This window comes from Candoia aspera, chromosome 1 (genome assembly GCF_035149785.1).
Source record: "Candoia aspera isolate rCanAsp1 chromosome 1, rCanAsp1.hap2, whole genome shotgun sequence".
Taxonomy (NCBI): Eukaryota; Metazoa; Chordata; class Lepidosauria; order Squamata; family Boidae; genus Candoia; species Candoia aspera.
Genome location: NC_086153.1, coordinates 77720343 through 77744732, shown reverse-complemented (window position 1 = coordinate 77744732; position 24390 = coordinate 77720343). Strand labels below are relative to the sequence as shown.

The window sequence follows — 24390 nt, the reverse complement described above, 5'->3', positions numbered from 1 at the left end:
CAGTTAAGCCCCAAGAGCTTCAGATAAGAGAGTGAAACCTACCCCTCCCCTTGACTTTGTAGTTCTCTAATCACCTTAAGTAAAGAAGACTTGTGAATCTCTGTGGCAGGGAGGAGCTGATGGCACAGTAGCCTAGCCCCATTGTGTAGACGCCTTCTATCAAGCCTTCATTACAGAATTATCATAATAAAAGGCAATACTTCCCTTTCAGCTCTCAGCTTGATCTTGAATCTTCAGAAATTCTTCATACTGTAATACTTCAGCTTCTCTCCAGGTGAAGAATATAAGTAAGTAATCCCACCCACCCACCGCCCACGTACACACACATATACACACACATAGCCACTTTCATCCCTCAGTTGCAATTTGGGGATAGAAGGATGGGGGTGGGATGATGCATACCTGGTGAAGAGCAGCTGAAGAACATACCACCTGCTGAGATTTCAATGGCTCCCAATGCTTTTTCTGCACATCAGAAAGCAGGAACTGCAGAGGGGGAGGGGGAGAGATTTTTAAAAAATTCCTATGAAATTTCAATAAACCTTAAGACAGGTTACTCTCTGTAAGATATAATAAACCTTAAAAATAAATCTTAAGACACGTTATTCTCTGTAATACATAAATATAGCATTAATTTATTACAGTATAAAAACTCATTACATGGTACAATAATGACCAAAGGAATAAAAATCACTGCCCAGTGATAAATTATCTGGCCTTCTACAGCATTTAATAATACTTTATGGTTTGATAACTGCACACTAGTTTCTTTTTCTGGTTTTGGGGTCTATTACTTGTTTTTGCAGAAATGAAAATGGGCATTTACGATAAACAGCAAATCTTCATGCTTTATTTGCTGAACATTTACATAGTGAACATTTTACAAATCTTACCTACTATGCTATTTCATCCTTTGAATGTTTTTTGTGTTCCATGATGGAAGTGGAAAATATTCAGACCATTGACTCAGGAGAACAAACATCACATTATACTAATTGGTAGTTTTTATAAGTACAGTATTTAATTCCACTTTAATTTGGAAGGAAAAACAGAAGCAGAGTTCTGATCTAGAATTAGGCTCCTGGTCCAGACTGTAGCCTTGCATCCCCAGCTACAACTGGCCCTTGAAAACTCAAGTTTGTAGGATATAACACATTGATCTAAATCAGCGTTCTCCAATCAGGCACCTTCTAGACACGTTGGGATGCAGCCCCCAGAATTACCACACAAATTAAGGAATATCAATGAACACAAAATTGCTGAATATTATGCTTTCTTTTTAGGGATACAGGTAGTCCTCGGTTAACAACGGTAATTGGGACCAGAATTTCCATTGCTAAGCGATGTGGTCATAAAGCGTGATGTTATGTGACCACATCGCTTAACGACGGCAATCCTAGCAGTCCCCATTTCCGTTAAGTGAATCCTACCCAGCCATTAGGTGAGGACCCACCCAGATCCAAGGCATTCCCAGTTTGGTCCCTCCCAGCCCCAAGCCTCAGCAAGCCTGCCTCCTCTTGAACTTCCCCCACCCACCTATCTCCCCCCCATCTCTGCCCTTCTGGCTGCCCTGCACAGTGGTCCTCCTCAGCAGCAGCATGGGCTAGGGCTTGGCGCTGGGGCTGAAGTAGAGGCCCGGGGCCTTCAAGGGGCTCAGCCGGTCGCTGCTGCCCCTGGGCCTCTACTTCTGCCCCAGTGCCTCTGGTGCCACCACTGCTGCTGAGGAGTGCTGCTTCAAGCCAGCCACCTGGTGCCCCAGCACAAAGCTGCAGCTGCCCCAGCCCCTCAGCGTGAAGCCCCAGCCGCCCAGGGCTTCCCCCACTCCCCTGCAGCACCTCTATGCTCCTTACCTGGGACTCCCGCTGCTTCCTGCTTAACGACCCACACATCTTGGAGTTACGAAGGCAACCGGGACTGCCTAGATTGGTGCCGCTAAGTGATGAGATCATGTGACCTTGTGCTTTATGATTGCATCGCTTAGCGATGGCAGCCCCAGTCCCAATTGCCATCATAACCTGAGGACTACCCGTACATGCTTATCCAAATTAGCTACTATAACCAGAAATGAACAATGCAGATAAAATGGAAGAAATGAGGAAACAAAATCCTCTAGAAGAGGCTCCAGGTTAAGCGGATCTCCAAGGGTTTTAGTGTCATAAGGCTGCCACTAACAATAATATTCAGTGAGATGATAAGAACAATTCCTCATTTTTATCTTTGCAAGAATGATAGGGAAGATGATAGGATGACACACCTAAGCAACACACACACACACACACACACCAATTAAAATAGTCTTTAACTCCCCACCTATACCTCTTCCATCTTCAATTTGTTGATGTTCTGGGATCAGGTCAACCAGTAACTTTATTTATTAGCATGACTTTAATCCTACCTCATTATCTCTGTTCCATCTAAAATTCCAGTGTATCATAACATCAACGCAGGTTGCAAAAGCTGCAGAGGAAGAAGAGGGGGAGGAACTTTCCCCCATTAAATTAAATGTGAAAGATTTGGAGATATTTCTCTCCCATTGAAATAAAGGAGCATCATAGTTCATAATAAGCTAGACTGTGAATAGAATCCTAATCTTATTCTTTCTTACTCACACAAACCTGGAACATTTTTTAAGCTAGATGCATAAAATAATAGATTAAATAAGTACCCTTGAGTTTATAGTTTGCCTGTCTGCCAGAGAAGAGAACTTGATATCCTGAAGTCAGGCCAAAGTTTGCAATAAGTTTTTTTGGTCACAGATTCTCAGCCATTGTACAGCCTGAGACCCCTCACCCTCATACATCTCCCCCAAAGCACTCGGGGAGATCCACAGAGTTGTGGTAAAATTGTAATTTTTAATGCAAGATAAATGATTAAATGTTGAATTAAATTGAATAAAATCTTGTGCCATTTCCCCTCCCTTGTTTTTCTATTCTAGATTCATTCACTTTTTGGAGTGTGGCCCAAAGCATGCCACTCAGGGATGTCCAGTGTGTGTGTGTGTGTGTGTGTGTGTGTGTGTGAAGATAGCAGCCACAACACTGTGATCAAAGTCCTGCCCTTTTTTATGGGCATCGCATGAGTGTGGCCACCAAGTTAACCTTTTGAACCCCACCCTCTGGACATCCTTGATGCCATTCAAACATCAGTTCTCTTAAACCATTGTTTTAATAGTGCGCAATCTGATCTAAATAGTGAACCAGGTCTGTAGGTCCCTGGTAAATGTTTTAAATACAGTAATCTTCTACTACTTAGGTTTGTATCAAAACATGCTTTTAGACAAGTGAAAAGTGCTTTGTTCATAGCTCAGGAGTGGTGTTTTAGGAGGTCACATTTCTGTTTGCATTATAGGAGACAAGCCATTGAAGAATCTTATTTTTTTTCACCCTGTTTCAAAACTGGTTTGCCACTTCTTTTTAAATATCTCAAACCTCTTTTTGAAATATGTAGAATTCTGCCTAATTTAACTTGTTGTTGAATTTTTAAAATATGCTCCAAACTGGCAGAATTGAATCCATCTCTTCTGATATGGAAGTGGAGCAAACATTTAACTTTATTTCTCTAGAATTAACACAAAAGTGCTTTGCTGTAGTTCAGTTGTGTCCATTGTATTTAGATGATCAGTGTCATTATAAAATATTTTTCTCCACTTACATGTTCAAGTAACTATGCAATTCATTCTGGTATCACACACACACACACAAAAGACATTTATGCTTCAATTTACACTGTTTTAATGTAGCATGTGTGTCTAGTGTTACATCAATTTTAAAAGGGTCTCTAAAAGCCTTTTGGTTTGCTATTGCGCTTAATTTTTAAAAATGCATTTATTTTTCAATCCTTTGAAAAGAATTAGGTGGATTTTCCCCTCTTCAACACAAAATCAATGCAAGATGGAACTAGCCCATGGAATGGAATAGAGATTTAAAAACTTACAAAACTTCCCACCTCATCTTTCTGAATAATTCAAAAGCTCAAATTTGGCAAAAAGTTAATACCGTATAAACTAATAATTTACTACAAAGGCAGACTATGGGAAGTTATTGTTGCCTTAGAAACTCTTAACTCTAGATTTCCTGCCTTCTAGGTGACTCCAACTTTACTTGTAAACATTACATCAGTGTTGTTTTTTGTGCATGACTAATGCAGGGTTAGTTTTTAGCTAGGAAAATGCTGCTTGAAAAGTTTCTCTTAGTCTCAATTTCTCTCGGTCTCTACTAATGTGGAAAAAGTTTCCACGCACAAAGAAAGAGAAAAAGGGGGAAAAACCCGCCCCCACGGCATTGAGCCATTTTTTCCTGCAAAAAGGCTGACTTCGTGGCAGATATCTTAATGTACCTGAGACGACTAATTAAAGAAGGAAGTGGTCAAAGTCATTCTTCTTTGTAGACTTCAAAGGTGATCCCTCGCCTTCCTCTTTACATTTTACTGTCTGTCTCTCTGCAGCTGTCAGCTTACCCTGCGTTTCATGGCGTCAAACCTGCCTCCTCTGCTCCATAAAGTGACAGCAGAGGGTTCATGGAATGCAGGTGTAGAGAAGGGAAAAACACAGGATGAGCCCGCTAATGATTTCTCTGACACCCCATGCTGGGCTGCTAAAGAAAGAGATCTATGCCCACTCCGCTTTGTTTGGTCAGATATTCTAGGCTAGGCTGCTTTTCCCCACTGCAAAGTTTTTCAGGGCCAGGGCTCTACACCAAAATGATGACACCTTACAAGGCTTTCATTAGATACTGAAGTGGAGTCACACTGCACCAAAGGCTTTTATTTTCTTGATAACTTCACTCTGAAAAAGCTTCATTCACTATTAACTCCATTACAGCTTAGATGGGTTGATGAATGGAAGAAAGCAAATGAAAATGTGCTCTCCTGCAGACATCACTCACCTTACTCCCTGCCTAGCAAAAAATTAGGGTCAAGAGTATTCATCACTATAAACGCTCTAGTATTCAGCTAGTCCTCTTGCTTTTTTGTTCACTCTCAAGTAAGTGCATTGAATCCAGATCTGGGTTGCATGTATGATAGAAAGATTCAAATCTTCCAGGGAGAAGAGAGAAGCAACAGCTATAATTGAATTGAATTGAATTGAAAAGAAAGAAGCAACAGCTGTAATTGAAAACCCACTTATTAGTCACTAAGCCACTCTGTAGGCAATAAAAGTTACCTAGCAAGTAAAAAACAATTACATTGCATGTGCCCATGAAACCAGTGGAATATGTTAGCCACAATTAACTAGAGTCTTTGCTTTTAAGGAAAGGTAGCAACCACCATTCAGCTAGGATGGTTGCCTTTTATTCTTACTGAAGAATTTTTCCTGATTTACACCTAATATTGCTGTGGATGGCATACTGATCTAAGTTAGCCTAATGTTACCTTGCCAGTATGTTCCTCTAAACTAATTATCAAAAACCCAGAGATTTAAAATAATTTCAAGCACTATTTCAGATACTAACTTTTTATAAATAAAATTCAGTGGTGTCCGATTGTTTAAAAAGCCTAAAGGGCAGACATTACAAATGATGAAGGTTGCTTAATGTGTTTACATCTCCTACCCACAAGTCAACCTTTGTAATGCTATCTCAATGTAAAGCAGTTAAAAAAAAAACAGTGCTAGGTTCTGAACTACTGAGGCAGGAAACATGGGAAAACTGCAGTGTAAGTCCTACAATAAGTTCAACACCATTTAAAAAACAAATATCAATTCCTTTCCGGTATCACCCACAAGTGGGTGTAATTTGTATCATTGTCCCACCCACTGTAGTCCCTGCCATTCCCCGTTATGTTAGGTGTGACACCTGCTGCCAAATGTTTTGCCTCACAAAGTTCCTCAACTTCCACTGTGCAGATATACTGGTTTTCAACTCCCATAGTCCCCAACTAGCATGGCCAAAAACTATTAGGACTAGGCATTATAGGAGTTGATCCAAAACATTAGCAGTGTTTCTCAACCTTGGCAACTTTAAGACGTGTGGACTTCAATTCCCAGAATTCCCTAGCCAGCAATGAGTTGAAGTTCACACACCTTAAAGTTGCCAAGGTTAAGAAACACTGCATTAGCAGGACATAAGGTTTAGGTTGAGAATATTGGCCATAGTATATATAAGCTGACTCTATGGAGGGAAAGTATAATACACCCCCTGCTCTTTCTCCCAGATCATTTATCAACGGAATGACATTTTCCTCACCTTCACTAAAAGAGTCTACTCTTAATGCATCTCCCACTAAGCCTGAGCAGCGAGGATTACCCACTTCCCACTGGATATTTCTGCTGCCAGTTCTCCACTGTTGATCACATGCTTAGCTGTCCAGTGGGCTGTAGAATTTACATGCTGTGAGCAGCTTACAGCATCTTGCCAATGACATAATTACAAGGCTGTGAATTGGGATTTAGATCACATGCATAGCTTCATGTTACGTAATAACATACATACTGTACATAATACAACATAATAACTTACATAATAACCCTGCATGAATTGGGGCATGAAACAATTCATTCTAAACACTAACGGCATATTTGTTTTCAAGTTCTGTACTTGGTAGCAGTTACAGAAATCATCATACTCCCACACGGATTTCTGAATCCCGTAAAGCAGGTGCTAATTCATTTGAGAAAGGGCTTGGCAATGTTCCCCCACCTTTTAACAAATGTGACTGTGTACATACCCTTAAATCTCTACGTAAAATCTCTCCCTTTTGTCCCCCCCACCCCCCGCCACTTGTTTCTGATCTTATTTGGGTCCTGCTTACTTTATATTTTCACAACAAAGTCTAAAGATGCTCTTAAAAAATAATTCTAAACATAGTAAAGAAGCTAGAAGACATATACATCTATGCATCGCCCATATTAAAAATGCACACATATTATCTTCATAGCAAACCATCCAGCAAGGTCCCCCATTTATCCCAGCATCACCGGCTACTGGTGTACGAAGGGACACACAATTTTATTCGTTTAGATTGATTAAACTGACACACCGTAAGAACAGCATACATTTTAACTGAAAGAAGTTTAAATGTGGAGGAAATAAAGATCTGGAAAACAGAATTACCCGGAAGGTTCATACTTACCCATTTTTACTCTGTCGCAATATGATACCAAATAATGTTCATAATATGTTACTATTTAACATGCAAACAGTCTTGTACCTAAGAACCTAGTTACAGATATTATTTTCAGGGATTCCATTCCAGCCTAAAACTGCCGATAGTGAAACTGTTGGTGATGAGATGGTGAGACTTTGGGAATTGGGGGTTCGTTTCCGGAACACATGGGTCATCTTCTTTGTTTCACTAACACTTCCTCCCTGTTCCTCCCCTAAAGGTTGTCTGTGCAACATATTTGCTTCTCCTTCTTTCTGTCCTAACAGTCAGGAACCACGCTGAGACGAGGAATAAGTCTCTAGTGTTTTATTACTGCTACGTTAGACAGAAAATCCTAACAAACTGAAGAAGCGTGAGAAAACCCAGACAGATAAACCCCAAAAGTCAAGGCGGGTCTGTTCTGTGTCTCTTTGAATGACTGCTCAACTCCTCACTACTACGCATACGTTTTCCCCCCTGGATAGGGGCCCCCTCCTGCTCACCATCAGTGCTCGTGACACTTTCATACTCAGTTGCAGGGGCAAGAGTTTCCAAGCAGCTTCCTTGAGGCCACTTCTGTCATCTTCAGAGCAGCTCACCCAGCTGGGGTGGGTGGATTTATGCCATGAGGCTTCTGCTGCTCTCTGCTATGTGCAGCATTTTCAAGGTTTGGTGGAGGCGCTTCTTAACTGCAAACCTAGAATCAGTGTGCACACCAACACTGTGAGAGAGATGGAAGGGGCAGAGAAGCAGTTGCTTCCTCGTTAACGGGCAGAGTAAGTTGCTCCGAAAAAGGCCAGATGCTGTGAGGAAGCCTTGCAACAAGGCCCAAAGGGAGCAACTGCAACTGCATGAGGAGGAGCGAACGTGCAGATGAGCTAATCCTAAATTTATTTATTTTTTTAATTTTTATCCCGCCTTTATTATTTTTATAAATAACTCATGTACTTTATGCATGCACAACAGTCCACCCGCCATTTTGCACATGTATACTGAGATCTAGTCTCCACTTACCAACCATGGATATGCAACTATACATAAAGTGATTGTCAATGATCAGGGCCACCTATATTACCAACACTACTCTGAACCCCATTCCAGCAAGGGTACAGGTATTGTACAACCTATCATACTAATCTGCATTGTAGGCTGCGTTTTATACTTACGCACAGCTAACTACACAACAGACAATGTAGTTCATTGCATGCCTATTTGGCAACCACCCCATTTAGGTATAACTGATCTAACTTTTCCACCCTTACTACTATTGGAGCTTCAGTGTGAATGTTTTTAAAGAGTGTCTGGAATGTTTGCTGCGTATTTGAAAGAACCACATTCCTAAATTATTTCCCCTCAATTCCTGTTGTCAACTGTTAAGTTAGTTACTACAAAACATATTGTGTAGTTTTGACATATATCTCACTATTTAGGTATTATAAAACATTCTAGTATTTTTATTCTAGTATTGCTCTAACCTAGCCGTTCAAATATTGCAGTTTCATGTGAATAACCTCAGGCAACAACTATACACACATATTAACTTGGGGAATATCTTGAGGCAAAGTGAACAAAATCTTGCCCCAGAAGTCTTCTTTCCTTTTATTCATTACCGAAAGTCAATTGTTGAGCCGTGTGACATGATAGGGATCAATAAGAAGCCAAAATGTGTCAAAATTGAGAAATGAAAGAGTCCTAAATATAAAGAGGAATTGAAAGTCTGTATAGGTATCCGTTTTCAACAAAAGGCCACTGAAACCTTTTATTATTCAATTACTGACTTAAAACAGAATTCAGAGGAAAGAGGGGAAGAAAATGGCCCAAATTATTAGCTAACATTGCACATATTTTCAGCCTTCAAAGTCCTTCATACAACTCTAAATTTGTGGTCATGGCAACAGTGTGAATGGTCTCTTAGGACTGATGTTTTTTTTGAAAGGTCAAATAATATTTTATACAGCAGCAAAATATTAACTGTCCCATCATCTTTCACCAGCCTTAAGCCAGTTGTTTCAAATGGTAGGAAGGCCTGATTTTTTTTTCCTCCTACCTTGGGAAACATTTGCTCCATTTGTTGTGGGCTTTCCACCTTCATTTTCATATGAGTTGATGATGGCTTGCAAATATCCACAGACTGCAACAGAAGAGCTGTGGTCTGCCATGAAAATTAGGAGAACAATGCATGATTAATTTTTGCTCTATACCTTGTAGAAAACTAGAGTAAAATGAATTCATCGAGCAGCAAAGAGATAATTCATTAAGAGAAAGCAAAATTGTTTAATCCCTTCAATTAAAAATAATAATAGAAAAAATGAATGATCTGTTCACCAGTAAAACTATTCAGTCTAACTTTTTTTTAGATTTTTGTATCCCTTTATTATTTTTCCAAATAATTTTATTTGTAAATAAATTATAAATAATGTTATGAGCATTAGGATAAAACATAGTTTATATAATGCAGTGCACCCCATCAATTTAGTTGGTTACTATATATTTGTTTCCATAATATAAAAAACAATGTTAGCATAACCTCGACTAGCCCACTTTCCCTCTTAACCAAGGGAACTGCATACTCTAAGCACTAACTATTTTTCTATCAATGGGTTTTGGAAGAGATTTATACACAGGATCTGCACAGATCAAATGTTCATAATCTGTTCCACTGGATATATCCATTCACCAGCAAATTAAGACTATTGCATACACTCCTCAATTTTTAAATTATTAATAATTATCTCATTACAGCCCAACACAAAACAATTTATAAAAACACAAAACAAATGGAAGCAAAAGTAGGATTAAAATACTAGCCTTTTTTTATGGAGGAAAATTGTTAACATTAATAAAAGATATACTTAGATATAAAAGATATACTTAGATATACTTTATACTTAGATTTACTGAAAACAACCTTTCCTAAACTGAGATCTTCCAACTAAGAGTTTGGGTCTCTGGGATATAGATAAGGCTCCACTCAGTTATTCACAACCCCCAGAGAAAACACAAGTGGGAGTAATTGACATTTGTACCACAATTTCTGGGAAGTACCAGATTCCCCACTTTTAGTTTATTGCTATATTGCTGCTCAGGTTACTGGGGAATATGCTAAATGGGAGTTTCAAAAACAAACAAACAAAAAAACAAAATCCCTACAGAATTCCATTCTTCTGTTTGCAGGATTCTGGAAATGTGGTTTAGAAGCGCATGACAGCCAAATTTGCAAGGATTGAGAATGAAACATCATCAGTGTTTCAAGAACTGCAGGAGAAGTTACAAAGAGGTAGCAACAAAGGAAATAAAAAAATATTCATAAACATGTCATACATATATGCAAAGAGATGAAATGCATTTCAATTCTTCTCTCAGACTTCATGAATATAACCTGTGAGTCAATGCCACTACCTCATGGTGCCATCCCATATGGATGTAAATACATTGATGACCAAATGAATGAATCTTTCAGCATTCTGGAGAATCCATGGCAAACCAACTTAATCATATATTAGAAAGAATAAACCAAACAAGGCTGCAGGAGGACTCATTATTTCAAAACAGTGACACCTATCAACATAAATTTGCTTCCATTTCAGGAGAATGTCACGAAAACTAATATTAAAACAATATATCCGTATCAGACTTGCAGAAAAGTTACAGCCAGGTAGCTAATTTGATCCAGGCCCATTTATACATTCCCATAATTTAAAATGTGTAATTTGGAAATCCTAGAAGGAAGCTACTTCATTTGTTAAAAAACCAGCAACATTTGCAAAGTTTCAATTAATTGGAAATTGTTTTCCAAACATGTTCGTTCACAATTCTAAGGTTAAGTCACAAAGCTGCTTGCTGCACCCTGACTCTACCCAAGCAGGAACCACTACAAACATCTGTGTTACAACAGGTTGTTTAATTTAAGCACAACCCAGCTGAACAAAGAGTACAGCATATCACTCTTCCCGAACCTGTGGCACATGTATTTTACACGTCTATTTTACACTTACTTTATCAACAATAAACTTCTGTTCTTTCCTCTCAGACTCACACATGGTTTACAAATAGAACAAAATGCATAGATTTATTGATTCTAATCCCAAAAGGCCCACATCTAGTAACAGCCCAAGCCTAACCTCAAGTATATTAATTGCAGAATACAGTATATTATCAACAGAAAAATTAAGAATATTGTAATCAAGGAATGAGATGACCATGTTCTGAATAAGAATTTCAGTAATAGAAAATGAACATTATTCTAGCAGTTTTGAAGAAATATCAACATCTAACAAGAGAAGGAAGACAACTTGAGACAAAAGGTTTCCAGAGCTGTGTATTTAATGGTATTTTCAACAAGAAACAAAAGATTATGACAAGCCATCCAGGTGAAAAAGTTGGTAAGACAATGAGGGACAGAGACTTAGGCTTTGGGAAGCTTCAATAGTGGAAAAACAGATTGGGAATAAGTGTAATGAAGATGGTGAGCAAAACTGAGTTTCCAGAAACAAAAGGCAAGAAGAAAAGCAGACTGCAAGCTACGGGCCCCAAAGAGCCCTTTCAAAGAATGGGAGAAGTGGAGCAATAATATTTTCAGCAGGAACAGAAGAGTATCAGGGAAGGGCTTGAGGTAGTATCAGGAAGCACACAAAAAATAAAAGAAACTTGCTTCCCTACTAAGCTTAGGAAAATACTCTGAATCTTCCCAAACACAGACTGGACTGAATTACAGTCACGTTTGCTGGAGTTCATGAAAAAAATAAGAAGCTGAAGCCAAGTTCGGAGTTCAAGGAAATCTGAAGCAAGAGGGAAACAAGTTAGAGGGTAAAAAACTCTAGCCAGAATTTTTCAGGGACAAGAAGGAAGAATTAAAGTTGAAAAAGAGCATGGAGGGAGATAACAGAGTTAAGAGATGAAAGGCAAGATGGGTAAAAGCAAAGCAAGCTAGTTCAGAATGGGAGCCTGGAGAAGAGGGGAAGAAAGAGAGGACGCTAAAGAAATCCATGTAGGATCGCATCAGTTCCTTTCCATTCAGAGAATGGAAAGACATCTTTACTATGCTTACATTGCATCTTTCCATTGTATTGGTTTGTTAGCCAAAAGAATAGCAAAACATGTGAAAGCTAATTAATAAATAATTAACATCCCTGTTAAAATATTTTTTAAAAATCATGATTTACATTATTCTAAAGGTTAAATAAGAAGGGGTATCTAAACAGGTTCATGATGGGAAAGGCAGTTCCCAGGATGGCCATGCCCCAAGCCATTTACCATTTTAAAAGATTAAAACACTGGAGTCCAGAAGACAATTGACCACTAACACAGTTTCATTACAGGGGTGATTTGATTACGATACTATGCATGAGTGAGCAGCCTTACTACTGCCATTTCTATCCAGTGAAGCTTCTGCATATTCCTACTTTTCTTCAATAGCACACATTGCAGTCCTCTACCATCGTGATGTAGCCAAATCATGAGTAAATATTACCAGTTCTGATTAATCCAAGAATAAGTGCATGGCTCTGGGGCATGAAATGCAATTGCACAATTGCCTTTCTGGCCCTTGGCACCCCCTAAAGATCCCCAGAGGTCAGGATCAAGAGGCATATCAGACCCAGACTGCAAGCAACCCTGCTCTTTCAGAAGGAGTGCAGCTCCTTTCTGTACAGGCCAAACCCCAATCTCGATCTTATCTGGATTTAGCAGTTACAAAGTGGATTCAGGAATATACAAATCACATTCTGACACTAATCCAACTTTGTTGCTTTAAAATCGCAAAAGAAATGCCAGTGAGTAAGGCAATAGCAATTGCCAGAATAAAACAAATCACACAATATACCTCAAAATATTATAGGGTCTTTTACAAAAGCACTTGTTCTTTGAGCACATCTGGATTAGGTTTCTATATTAAGATAAACAATGCTCCTGGGTTTGCCTCCCCATCCCTTCAGGATCTTTTTAGTGACAGATTTTTGCACTAAGCAGTCAAAGTGTGCCAGCACCGGAGTGAGCGATACTATTGGGTGTTAGCTGCAGCATGCTGATACATTCTTGAGAACTAGCACATCATTAGTGATACCTTCACAACTAAGGTCAGATGGCACACAAAGCAGTATTTCCCTAAGGCAGCTGTTTAGATAACATTCAATTTAAGCTCTTTGTCATTGGTACTCTTGAACTATATGTACAGTATGCATATATGTATATAAGCATGTATGTATATACACGTCTATATCTAGTATAGACTAGTCAGATCAAAGCATACTTCATCTTACAAGGTAGCTACAATCTACCTATCAGTCCAGTTAAGAATTACCTTGCAGTGAAGTAATCAATAAGCACAAGGTGAAACATAACATCTATCCATACAGTTTTTGTTTTCTTAATTACATCTATCAATTTGTCATACAACTACCATAAAATCAATTCAAAAAAGTTGATAGGATTCTACGCAGATATGTGAATTAGAGCTATTTATCATTTGTAAGCCGCCCAGAGTTGTTGTACACGAGATGGGCAGCAAATAAATTTAATTAATTAATTAATAAATAAATAAATAAATAAATAAATAAAGAATCCTCTGTGCTCATTAAACTCATAGACTGGGACTGGGACTCACATAGGGGATAATCAAACACAAATTTACATTTATATTTAGTTTTCAAAGGTGTTAGTCTAATTCACTAATTTTCTTGCATCCCTCAGAAATGCTTCTTAGCACAGGTGGAACAAAATATTCTCTTTTGGGAGTCACATTTGAAAACTGAAAACTGAGTGTTTGCATTCATAATTGACTTGTCTACATAGTTACTGCAAGTCTATCTTTCTTACTTATTTTGAAGTAAGTTGAATCCTTCCACACAATCACTACCAAACTGGATATCTGTATAACATACCCCAGGTTACTGTTAACAGATTCAGAAACACAGCAGCAATGATAGTTACTGTTTTTGTGAGGTTTTAATTATAAATATTGAGTGCTGTTGGAAATATATTGTTATACTTCAAATTCTAATCTATTCTGGTAAAATAATTCACAAATCCAGATCTTCTCTATCTATTACCATGAGAGATAACTCCACAACATACAGTGAAAATGTTCACATAAACTGGGACCAATAGGTTGTCCTCTGGATTCAACTTTGTATCAGCCTTTTCTAGTTTAGTGCCCTCAAAATGTGTTGGGGGCCAACAGATCAACTGGATTATTCTGGATTTCTAGTCTCAAAGCTCTGCAGAACACTAGGGTGGGGATGGCTATACCAAGGGACGAGGTATAGTTTTATTGAGCTAAACCATATGCACATGCTTAAAATACTTGTATACTGTTTCCCTCTGAGGAAATCCCAAAGTGATTTTTAGTGTATAAACTAAAAATGATCTATTATGGAAAGCATACATTCTACAAATAAATAAAATACCAATATTAACAGAAATTAGTTGAAGGTTTTATAAAAAGTGCTATAAAGTGCCAAGAGCCCTAGCATATTATAATAAAAGATTCATTAAAACATCTCAATATTTTAATACTTTTTAAGGGCTTTTTTTAGTGAGTTTTGAGAAATCTCATTTGCCTTAATTCTGGAAAAAAAAAAGATGTTGGATATGTGTGTTTATCAGCCATATTTTTGTCATTTCCCATCTTAACCCATTTTCTTTTCATAGTAAAGAACTCTGTTAACTTTGTTAACTTGCTTCTTTCTGCAATTTTGAAATATTACTGATATATATAACTAGTATATGATATGAAATATGAGGAAGAATTAGCTTTAGTTTGCATTTTTATCTATTTTCTATTATTTAATCTACTGTCTTACTCTAAAGTTACTTATAGAAAAGAAAATAAATCAACTATGTTCAAACTCTATAAGTAGGTTAATATTTATAATTAGTTCAGAAAAAAGTAACTAAAAACGTTAATCTTGGTAGATGAACATATAAAGATAGAATCAGATCATAAAAACTTTTGCCTTATTTCTCTTCATTATTTCCATAAATGTGTTGATTGCTTTGAACACTTTATCTCTCAGACGATAACCCAAAATGCATTTTGATTTTAGTTCCAAAAGACAGTGGCTATTCAAATGTATGAAAAGGTGCTTTTTCATTCCTCTATTTTATTTCTCTCACACATATGTGAACAATTTCCCTTGCTTCCCTCTGCCTCACAGTAATAAGGATTCAGCCAAGATATATTTATTTTAGGCCAGGCAAACACGGGTCCATGTGGCCTACCTTTGACTGGGGCTGGATGAAAGGCTAGAAGGGCCTCCTAACGGTTTGGTGACATCTTCACTAATCCTCCCTCCTTTGGGGAACAATTACAGATGTCACCCAGAAGGCATCTACAGGAAAGTTTCCAAGGCATGTTCTGAAAAGATTTTGCTCTCGAGCCCAAAGTAAAGCATTTTGGTATCATTCTGAATATTGAGGGTTGTTGGAGTCACCTTGGATTGATGTCCCTAAATTGTCATAGATATTGCTTTCTGGATGCAGATAGATTAGATACTCTTTTCAAAAGGATTAGACCAGGAGTCCTCAAACTCTTCAGCTCATCAACCTCTTCACTGTTCATCAACCCCCAAACATTATATTATTAATTTAATAAATACTACTGTAACTAATGAATAACAACAACAACAATAATGGATAGTCCCATTGACCCTTGGGGGTTGATACTGACCACTTTGGAGAACCCTGGATTAGGCAGATATGAAAGATTAAGTCTGCAATGAATTACAATAATTGAATAATAGTTTAATAATTTGTTAATTAGTCATAATTCACCACAGGCTGCAAGCTTATAAACACCAGGTCCTGGCGGGTGGGGGGAAAAGGGGGCAAAAGAGGTGACAACATCTTAATGCTCTGTGCTTGTGCTCCCCAAGCCATCCAGATAGCATCAATGAACTTTGTTCCAATTCAGCAATGAAACACTTTCATAACTGGCTCAAGGTCAATCAAACTGAATGAGTACATGAAGAACTAAGACTTCTAAACTTTCTCCATGCCCTTCTTTTGCACTGCCCAAGGGTAGCTTTTGCAAATCTGACCTTGACCTCGCATGCAACTGAATACCATGAGGAGGAGAAAGTAATGCCTTCCCTTTGTAACCTAAAACCTGTGGCAATCCTCCAAAACTACTGAACCTGGAGTGAAACACATGGTTTGATCCTCTCTTCTTTTTAAAATGTATTTATTATTAAACTATTGAAATACAAATAAAAGTTTTAAAAAGCAAATACTGGAATGTGAAAGAAGTAGAAAAAAGAAGAAAAAAGGCAAGATGATAAGAAAAAATCTACCATGTTTAAATTTTTAAAAAAGAAAACCATAGCTGAAAAAGAAAGAAGTGGGTTATATGCTCCCTTTCCCTTCCAGTTGTATCCCAAACCACAGGTCATAGTTTAGATATTTGAACTTTGTATCAAATATTGTAATTGTTGTTTGTTTCTATTTAAGTTCTAAAAATGGTATTCCAGGTGTCTAAATCTGCCTTGCTCTGTGATACAGTATACGAATGGGAGCCATTTTTGCCTGAACTTACTTAAATTTGCATTATGGATATATATATACTGTCAAGTCTGCCATTGCAGCATATTCTGCAGTTTTAGTCTCCCCGCCTGCTATCATAGGCAAGATACCTCTTTTCCAATATTGTGCTAGGTTTATTCTTGCTGTGATCAACATGTATCTTAGTAAATTGTAATATTTTTCATTTATTTTTTTCTGGAACTAGGCCTAGTAGAAACATCTGTGGTTTCGGTTCACGGTTTTATTTATTTATTTATTTATTTATTTATTTACTTCTTTCCAATACTTTTGAGTGTTTTTTGTATGACCACCGCATGTGGTAAAATGATCCTTCTTTGTTAAGGCATTTCCAGTGTTTGTTGTTATATGCTTTACCTACCTTGGACATTGTAGATGGAGTTAAATACCATCTATAGAATATTTTATACCTGTATTATTGTTGTTGTTATTGTTATTAAAATGTATATGCTGGCCAACTCCCAACTACTATTCATTCATTCATTCATTCATTCATTCATTCATTCATTCATTCAATTTATATAGCTGCCCATCTCAGACCAGGGACTCTGGGAAGCTAACAATCATAAAAAACAGTCAAACAATTAAAACAATACAAAAAATTAAATATAAATACAGCCAAGAGATATTAAAATCCATCGGTGTCAGCACAACCATGAGACGAGGCCCTTTGTACACTCAGGGCCCCAGGCCTGGGCACAAAGCCAGGTTTTCAAGGCCTTCTGAAAAGCCATGGTCGGGGCCATCCTAATCTCAGGAGGGAGGCTGTTCAGAGGGCAGGTGCCACAGCAGAAAAGGCATGTCTCCTGGTCCTCGCCAGCTGACCCAAAGAGTCTCATATTCTCTAGCTATAAATATCAGCCAATGACTGAATTTGCTGTGGTGTCAGAAAATAATTCAGGAGAAACTGATGGGATATTACTTAGGTAAGATATGGATTTGTTTTACTTTACATATTGTGGTCTAAAATGAACAAAACTAATCACTTTTCCAAAACAAATAACTTAATGTAGTCTAGAATGGACAAAACAAATCACTTACCCAAACAAACCAGATGTTATTAGGTTAAAACAAACAAACTGAAGACAAAACTCACAATACATTTATGAATCAATCTGAATTAATTTTCAAAAAATGCAATACCTTAGTACAGCGGTCCTCAAGTTTTGTGCTACCATGACCGGCTCCCTAAAATGAGAAACAAATTTGCATAATCCCTCCATGAATAACATGAATTAATTGCTATTAGGGTGGGCAAGACATAAATATATTCCATGTAATAATGAAAATATAACCTATATAAGTATAGGATGGAGGTAGTTACTGTATATTGGGTGCCAGTATGTGCAAAAAGGATCAGGGTTTCCTGATGGATCACAAGCTGAACACGAGCTGACAATATCATGCATGTTCAAAAAACAAATGCAATCTACAAGTGTATAATATCAAGATCAAGAAAAGTCATTGATCCTTTCTATTCTCTGCTGATTAGATCACATTTGGAATAGTGTGTCGAATTCTGGGCTGTTTGTAATATTAAATAAAACTTCATACTGAGGCAGGCCTGCTCATGCTAAGAAAATTAAATAACAGCGTATACTTAGGCCTAGATATTCCCTCTCACCAAAATCTTATTCAGAAAGTCAATAATATATCATTCAGCATAAATTATTTCAACAACTATATACTGTGAAAAATCCCAGTACAAAAGTGGTTTTAGATGATATTATCTCCTACTGCAAATTAGGTGGCATTTCAGATAAATATGGAGTTCTAAGTCAAGAGAGCGAATGACCCATTGGGGCATTTTCACAAGAAACATTTTCTGATAGCAATCTTCCATTCACCCTTTTTTGCAGCTTCTCTAAGTAGGGGCTTAATAGACTCAATATATTAGAACAGTGTTTCTCAACCTTGGGAATTTTGATATGTGGACTTCAACTCCCAGAATTACCCAGCCTCTATTACATATGTGGAGTTGAAGTCCACATATCTTAAAGTTGCCAAGGTTGAGAAACACTGTATTAGAAGGTACCAGGTTAAAGAAAGCTACTCATTGTATGAAACTGAATTAAGGAGTGGAAACACAATGTCACAACTGTTTTGCTGTCAGAAAACACACATTTCCTAAATTAAGGCCAAGCATTTAAAAATAAAAAGGTCATAAATAGCTTTTTAAAATGTACTTACTTTTTTCAGTCTGCTACTCTTAAAGCTTTTAACTTGCTGTGGTGGATTGATTCCAGTTGGGGTAGAGAAAGGTAAAGGCTTAGCAGCAAACACTGTAGATTAAAAACACAAAGTAAATATTGAAGCTCTAATGTAAATAGCATAACTAAATTTGTCAGCTGAAACAAAATGGTCAGCTGAAAATTTCCTGTAACACAACAGTTTTACTACAAATTTCACTAATTGTGTGTTTCACTAATGGGACCTAGGAAGCATGCCTTTTCTGTCACAGCACCTGCTTTCTGGAAAACCATACCCAGAGATTAGATTGGTGCCAACCCTGCTGGCCTTTTGTAAAGTGTTGAAGACCTAGATGTGCTCTAGGGCCTGGAGGTCAGGAAGCTAGATGGCCTGTGAAAAGGGTTTTGTTGATTGTTGTATTTGGGTTTTCCCTCAGTGACCAGTGTAGATTTTTACTCTTTGTTAGTATTGTTTTTTTTAATGTGTTGTTAGCTGCCCAGAGTCGCATTTGTGAGATGGGTGATCATAAAAATAGGAAGGAAGGAAGGAAGGAAGGAAGGAAGGAAGGAAGGAAGGAAGGAAGGAAGGAAGGAAGGAAGGAAGGAAGGAAGGAAGGAAGGAAGGAAGGAAGGAAGGAAGGAATCACTACAAAGTAGATGCAACTAGAGGGGGGAAATTTTGACAAAATTCTGACAAAGGTGAAAGAAGAGCACTTATTTCAGGGCTTTTTGTCATGGCTGTGTTCATGTAGAGAATAAGTAAGATGACCTTGATGAATAAGCAAGCTTTGTTGCCAAAGCGACCAAGGGGTAAAAGATTTTTAAAGTCCAGAATATCCAAATAATGTTTGGAAGTGGTTCGGATAGACACTTCCATAATTCACTGAACTATGAGGAGAAGGAGAAGGAACAAATACAATCAGACTTGCAAGATTCTGTTATTATAGCCAATCTCAATAAACGTAGCTTTAGCCTTCCTGTGGAGTTGATTTCTTGATCTGGTCTTCCCAGTGGAGCTGACTATTCCAAGTGTATTCTTCCTGTCCTTGACTTGGAAAAAAAAATGCCATATAGCTGGTGTTGCCCCCATGGCCAAGCTCTATTCTGCCTCAGTGATGAGGCTGGAAATTTTATGGTTGTGGTTGCCTGTGATAGAGAATCAGGCACCTTTCAAGTTGCCTGAGTAATAGCTCTTGATCTGCCTCCCACTTCATCCCAAGCCCCTTCCACCCTGATTTGTGGCTAGTTAGACTATTTTGGACAGAAGTTTCGCAGACTTCCAGAAAATTGCTAAAGCTGTGTTTAGAAAGAGGCGGAGTAGTAGGTCACCAGCATGCTGGAAGAATTGTGAGGGACACTGGGCCATCTCCTTCACACTTCACCCAAGCTGTTCTGTTGCAGCTGTAACCTCCTATAACTTGGCTAAAACAGGAAATAGAAGTCTTGTTAATTTCACCCCAAATCCTATATATTTGGCCACATAATGAGAAGCCAGGACACCCTGGAGAAGATGCTGATGCTAGGGAGAGTGGAGGGCAAAAGGAAGAGGGGCTGACCAAGGGCAAGGTGGATGGATGATATTCTAGAGGTGACGGACTCGTCCCTGGGGGAGATGGGGGTGTTGACAACCAACAGGAAGCTCTGGCGTGGGCTGGTCCATGAAGTCACGAAGAGTCGGAAGCGACTGAATGAATAAACAACAACAAAAAGTAGGGCTCAAGGAAATGTCAGGTGACAAGTGGTCTTCTGGAAGCATTCAAAGGAGTAAGCAAAATGACTTTAGAGTGGGGAAAATGGTGCTTTCTTCACCTATCAAACAAATAGAAATAATAAAAAGGCTGTGTGAAAATATATTGGCAAGAAATATATTGGCGGAAAGCCTGTAATGGACTCACAGGTGGAAAAACCAACAGCGTGCAGCTGGAATTACCTACCTCTCTTTCTCACTTTAAACTGTCTGGAGTGCCAGTCTTTTTTCATAAAAGAAAAGTAGGTCTACTGTTTTTCTGAGTGAGAGAGAGAGAAATTGCTTCTGGAAAAGCACTAGAAAGCATGCACTTATGTAAGCATACGTAAAAGCATATACTCTATGTATGGAGCTTGTGTAATGTTCCATCTGGCATGACATGGACAGATGCAATTGCTAGTATCTACGGCAGCGTTTCTCAACCTTGGCAACTTTAAGATGTGGGAACTTCAACTCGCAGAATTCCCCAGCCAGCAAATGCTGGGGAATTCTGGGAGCTGAAGGCCACACATCTTAAAGTTGCCAAGGTTGAGAAACGCTGACCTACAGCCTAATCACACTTCTCATCTCCTAGGTGCTACTCTGTCATGTGAGTTTCAAATCAATTTATTATTTATTTAACTTGGTTTTAATCTTGCATTTTTAGGATTGTAAATGCTCGCGAGATCCTCTAGATAGTAATTTCTTTATTTAGAATATTTGTCGATAAATGAATAAATAAAATAGGTATCTGCTTTTCCTGTAAGATGAACGTTATTCTACTCTGCAAAAATTATGAAGATACTCAGCTTCTTGCTTTTATGTCGGGAAGCTTCTCCTTGAGCTTTGAACCAGGAATACCCTTCCAAGCAAGTTTCCAAAAGTTTTCATAATCTTGCTGGTTCCTTATGATTCCAAGTTTAGTTAGTTCATTCTGCAATCCAGTAACCTTAAACAAAGGAATTAGAGAAAAAGCATTTCTTTTAAAATGTGTGATTAGTTAACAAGCATCCATATGAAATACAACAGGATTTACTTTATCAAGCACCAATCGCTTTCTAAGTGAGGCAATGCATGTCATGCAGACATGAAGCTTCTGGGGATGTTCTTTTCAACATAACCTGATGGCTAGGCAGGATTTTGCACAGGAAAAAAACAAAACCAGGCTGCTAAAATGACTGTAGTATTATTTACTGCTTATCACACATACATCAGATAAAAAGGAAGGAAGGGTGTCCTTATTTCCCCTTGTGCCTGTTTAGCTGCACAGTAAGGGCCATCACATTAGCTGGATGTATCTCATCGTTGACAATTTATCAGATCTGCTTTTTGTTTATTAAATAGAGGGACTTCTACATGAAAGTACTGGAAACAAAGTGATAGCTATCTTAAACCTACTGTAGCAAAAAAAGAATCTTGTGGCACTTCTATGACTTAAATTTATTATTGTAGAAGTGTCCATGGACCACAGCCCATTTCACCAGATGCACAGAGTTCTGTCTTGAGACAGGAACATATATTCATTGTGATTTCTGCAGAAATAGTAAATATAGTTTTTCAAAACTAATTTTGAGCACCTATCCTATTATATCTGTTTTTTCCAAAAGATCCTGCCATAAAATAACTGCAATCATATCAGAATTGCATTAGTAGAAGAAAGTGTTTATTACCAAATAAAATCAATCTAACTGACCACATGTAGTTCAATGATTCTCAGACTGTGCTCTGTGGACCACCAGTGGTCTACTGCAGCCTCTTCTGTTTAAGTCCCCTTGCCACCTCAGTCCCCACCTCCCAATAGTCAGCTAGTTTACAAGCATGGATTAGGACCAGAGAACTGGCTCACTGAAGTGTATAAGTGATAATACAAATAGTAACGTGAGTGCTAACATTCAGAGAACTGACAGTAAACAGATCTACCACCTGTGAGTCCACATGTGCTGTACTAGATAGAACTGTGATCTCACAGCAACAATTCAAAAAAGAAAGTGTGACTATGAAATAACGATGATGATGAGGAGGAGGAGGAGGAGGAGGAGGAGTTCCTAAAACTGGGATTTCTCTGGGCTGGAGATCCATTTTCCCCTGATGCCTGAAATTCAAGGGATTTTTCTTGAAGAACATCCCTGACCAGCAAATCTGCGCTATGAGTTCTTACGATGACATGGGATACATAAAATAATTCAAGTGATAAATAGTTAATTTTGGATTAAGTATTTTCCTAGAAAATTTAGTTGTAAAAGGTAATTTTAAAAGTAGGAGGATAAGAAGGCATACAGAAATGCAACCATAACCATTATTTCATTCACTAAAAATGTGAACTAACATTTATTCGCTAAAGATGTGAACTAACATAGACACAAAAATTAGAGAGGAGGAGTTGGTTTAACTGGGTGGTCCCTGTACTTTTTGAGTGTTTATTTAGCAGTCCAAGGCCACAGAAAGTTTAAGAAAAAATGCTTTAGTAGGATTAACCATTTTCTCCTATAAGCAGATAACCCGGGACTTGCTAAATAAAAGCAGAAAAATAGAAAATCAGTCTTCGTGAATGTAAACTTTTCAAGAAGTAAAAAAAAAAAAGTCAGAAGCCCACAATGACTGAATAAATGCTGAAACATAACACTGGATATCTTTAAATAAACTGTCCCCATTGTTAATTCATCTTTCAGAAAAATGAATATTGTGATACCAGTGTATCAGTACACAGACTGAAATATATTTTTTCATGGTTATGAATGTTTTTCTATTCTGTATCCCAAAATTAAAACCTGCATTTGAGAAAGAAGTTATGCAGATTATGAGACAGTTCCTGAAGATAAGATGCATTTTCACAAAGTGCTGTGAGTAACTACTTAGGATCTATTTGTAATTCAAAACACAACAAATCTCCATATGGACAGACCACTAAGAAGATCTGCATAAAACCCAGCGACTTGTTTACTTCTTCTGTTGATTCCATAGTTATATTGTATTATAATTTAATGGTGACATTTTTGAATAGCTTTACAGTACCCAGGGTTAAAAATAGCATCTTATAATTACTTCTTTGTGACTATGTAAGTGCCTGCCTTACTAATTGTTAACTAATGATTTGGAGGAAGAGGAGGACAAGCTCAGATTAAGGTGGGGAGATTAAGGATGGGGTTAGATGGGAACTCTTTGGCCCACATATTTCTAATAAAAAGGATGGGAAAATTGTAATCACTATGACTACTACCTGAATAAACAGTGATTTTTAATGCCCAGGATTTTTCAGTGTAAATTTTTATTTTATTTTCAAAATAGACTCTCTAGAAGGACCACATTTAGAAGGTACTTTTTGGGTAGATAACCAAGCCTTCAAGCTAGATTGGTAAGGTGCTTTCACCTTATGTGGCTGCCAGCGACAAGAACAGAATGAATTGTTAGAGAGTAAAAGAGAAAGGGAAGGGGGCCAGGAGTCTTCACAGCTGACTCCTTAAGGCAACCATTTGACTGTCCTGGAGGAAAAGTGAATTGTTTTGTCCTGGGATACGTATTTGACATTTTCTAAAACACTTCAGTTACAACCACAAAACCAAACAGAGATGGCCATCTTACCAAGTAGCTGCTTGACTGTGAAATGGACTCCAGATACTTCGTATCATGAGACAGCTTGCAGAAAGGCAGTTTACGACGAGGGATATACTTTTATCAAAGAAGATTTTTAAAAATGGTTATTTCTCTCCAAAGAGCTGGGAAACAAAGCTCAAAACAAATGACAAGTAAACATTCAGCCACAGGAAGCCATTAACCACAGTGGGCACCAATTAGAACTCAGCGGGCATTCCCAAGACCGCCTGGTGCTCCCCCAATCCCCCCACCGCCCCACTCCCCAGCTTT

At 38.0% G+C, this 24390-nt stretch overlaps 1 protein-coding gene across 1 annotated transcript in view; it reads right to left on the bottom strand.

Moving 5' to 3' along the window:
• Positions 1-21324, bottom strand: part of LOC134500379 (uncharacterized) — a 30674-nt gene extending 9350 nt beyond the window's left edge. The window contains exons 1-5 of the mRNA XM_063307684.1: positions 20738-21324; positions 18805-18896; positions 17758-17802; positions 9128-9232; positions 403-486 (exon numbers count right to left, since the gene is read on the bottom strand). Of these exons, the coding sequence (XP_063163754.1) occupies positions 403-486; positions 9128-9232; positions 17758-17802; positions 18805-18896; positions 20738-20783 (372 nt within the window). The 5' untranslated portion in view covers positions 20784-21324. The remainder of the gene's footprint in view (positions 1-402; positions 487-9127; positions 9233-17757; positions 17803-18804; positions 18897-20737) is intronic.
• Between the last annotated feature and the right edge of the window lie 3066 nt (positions 21325-24390).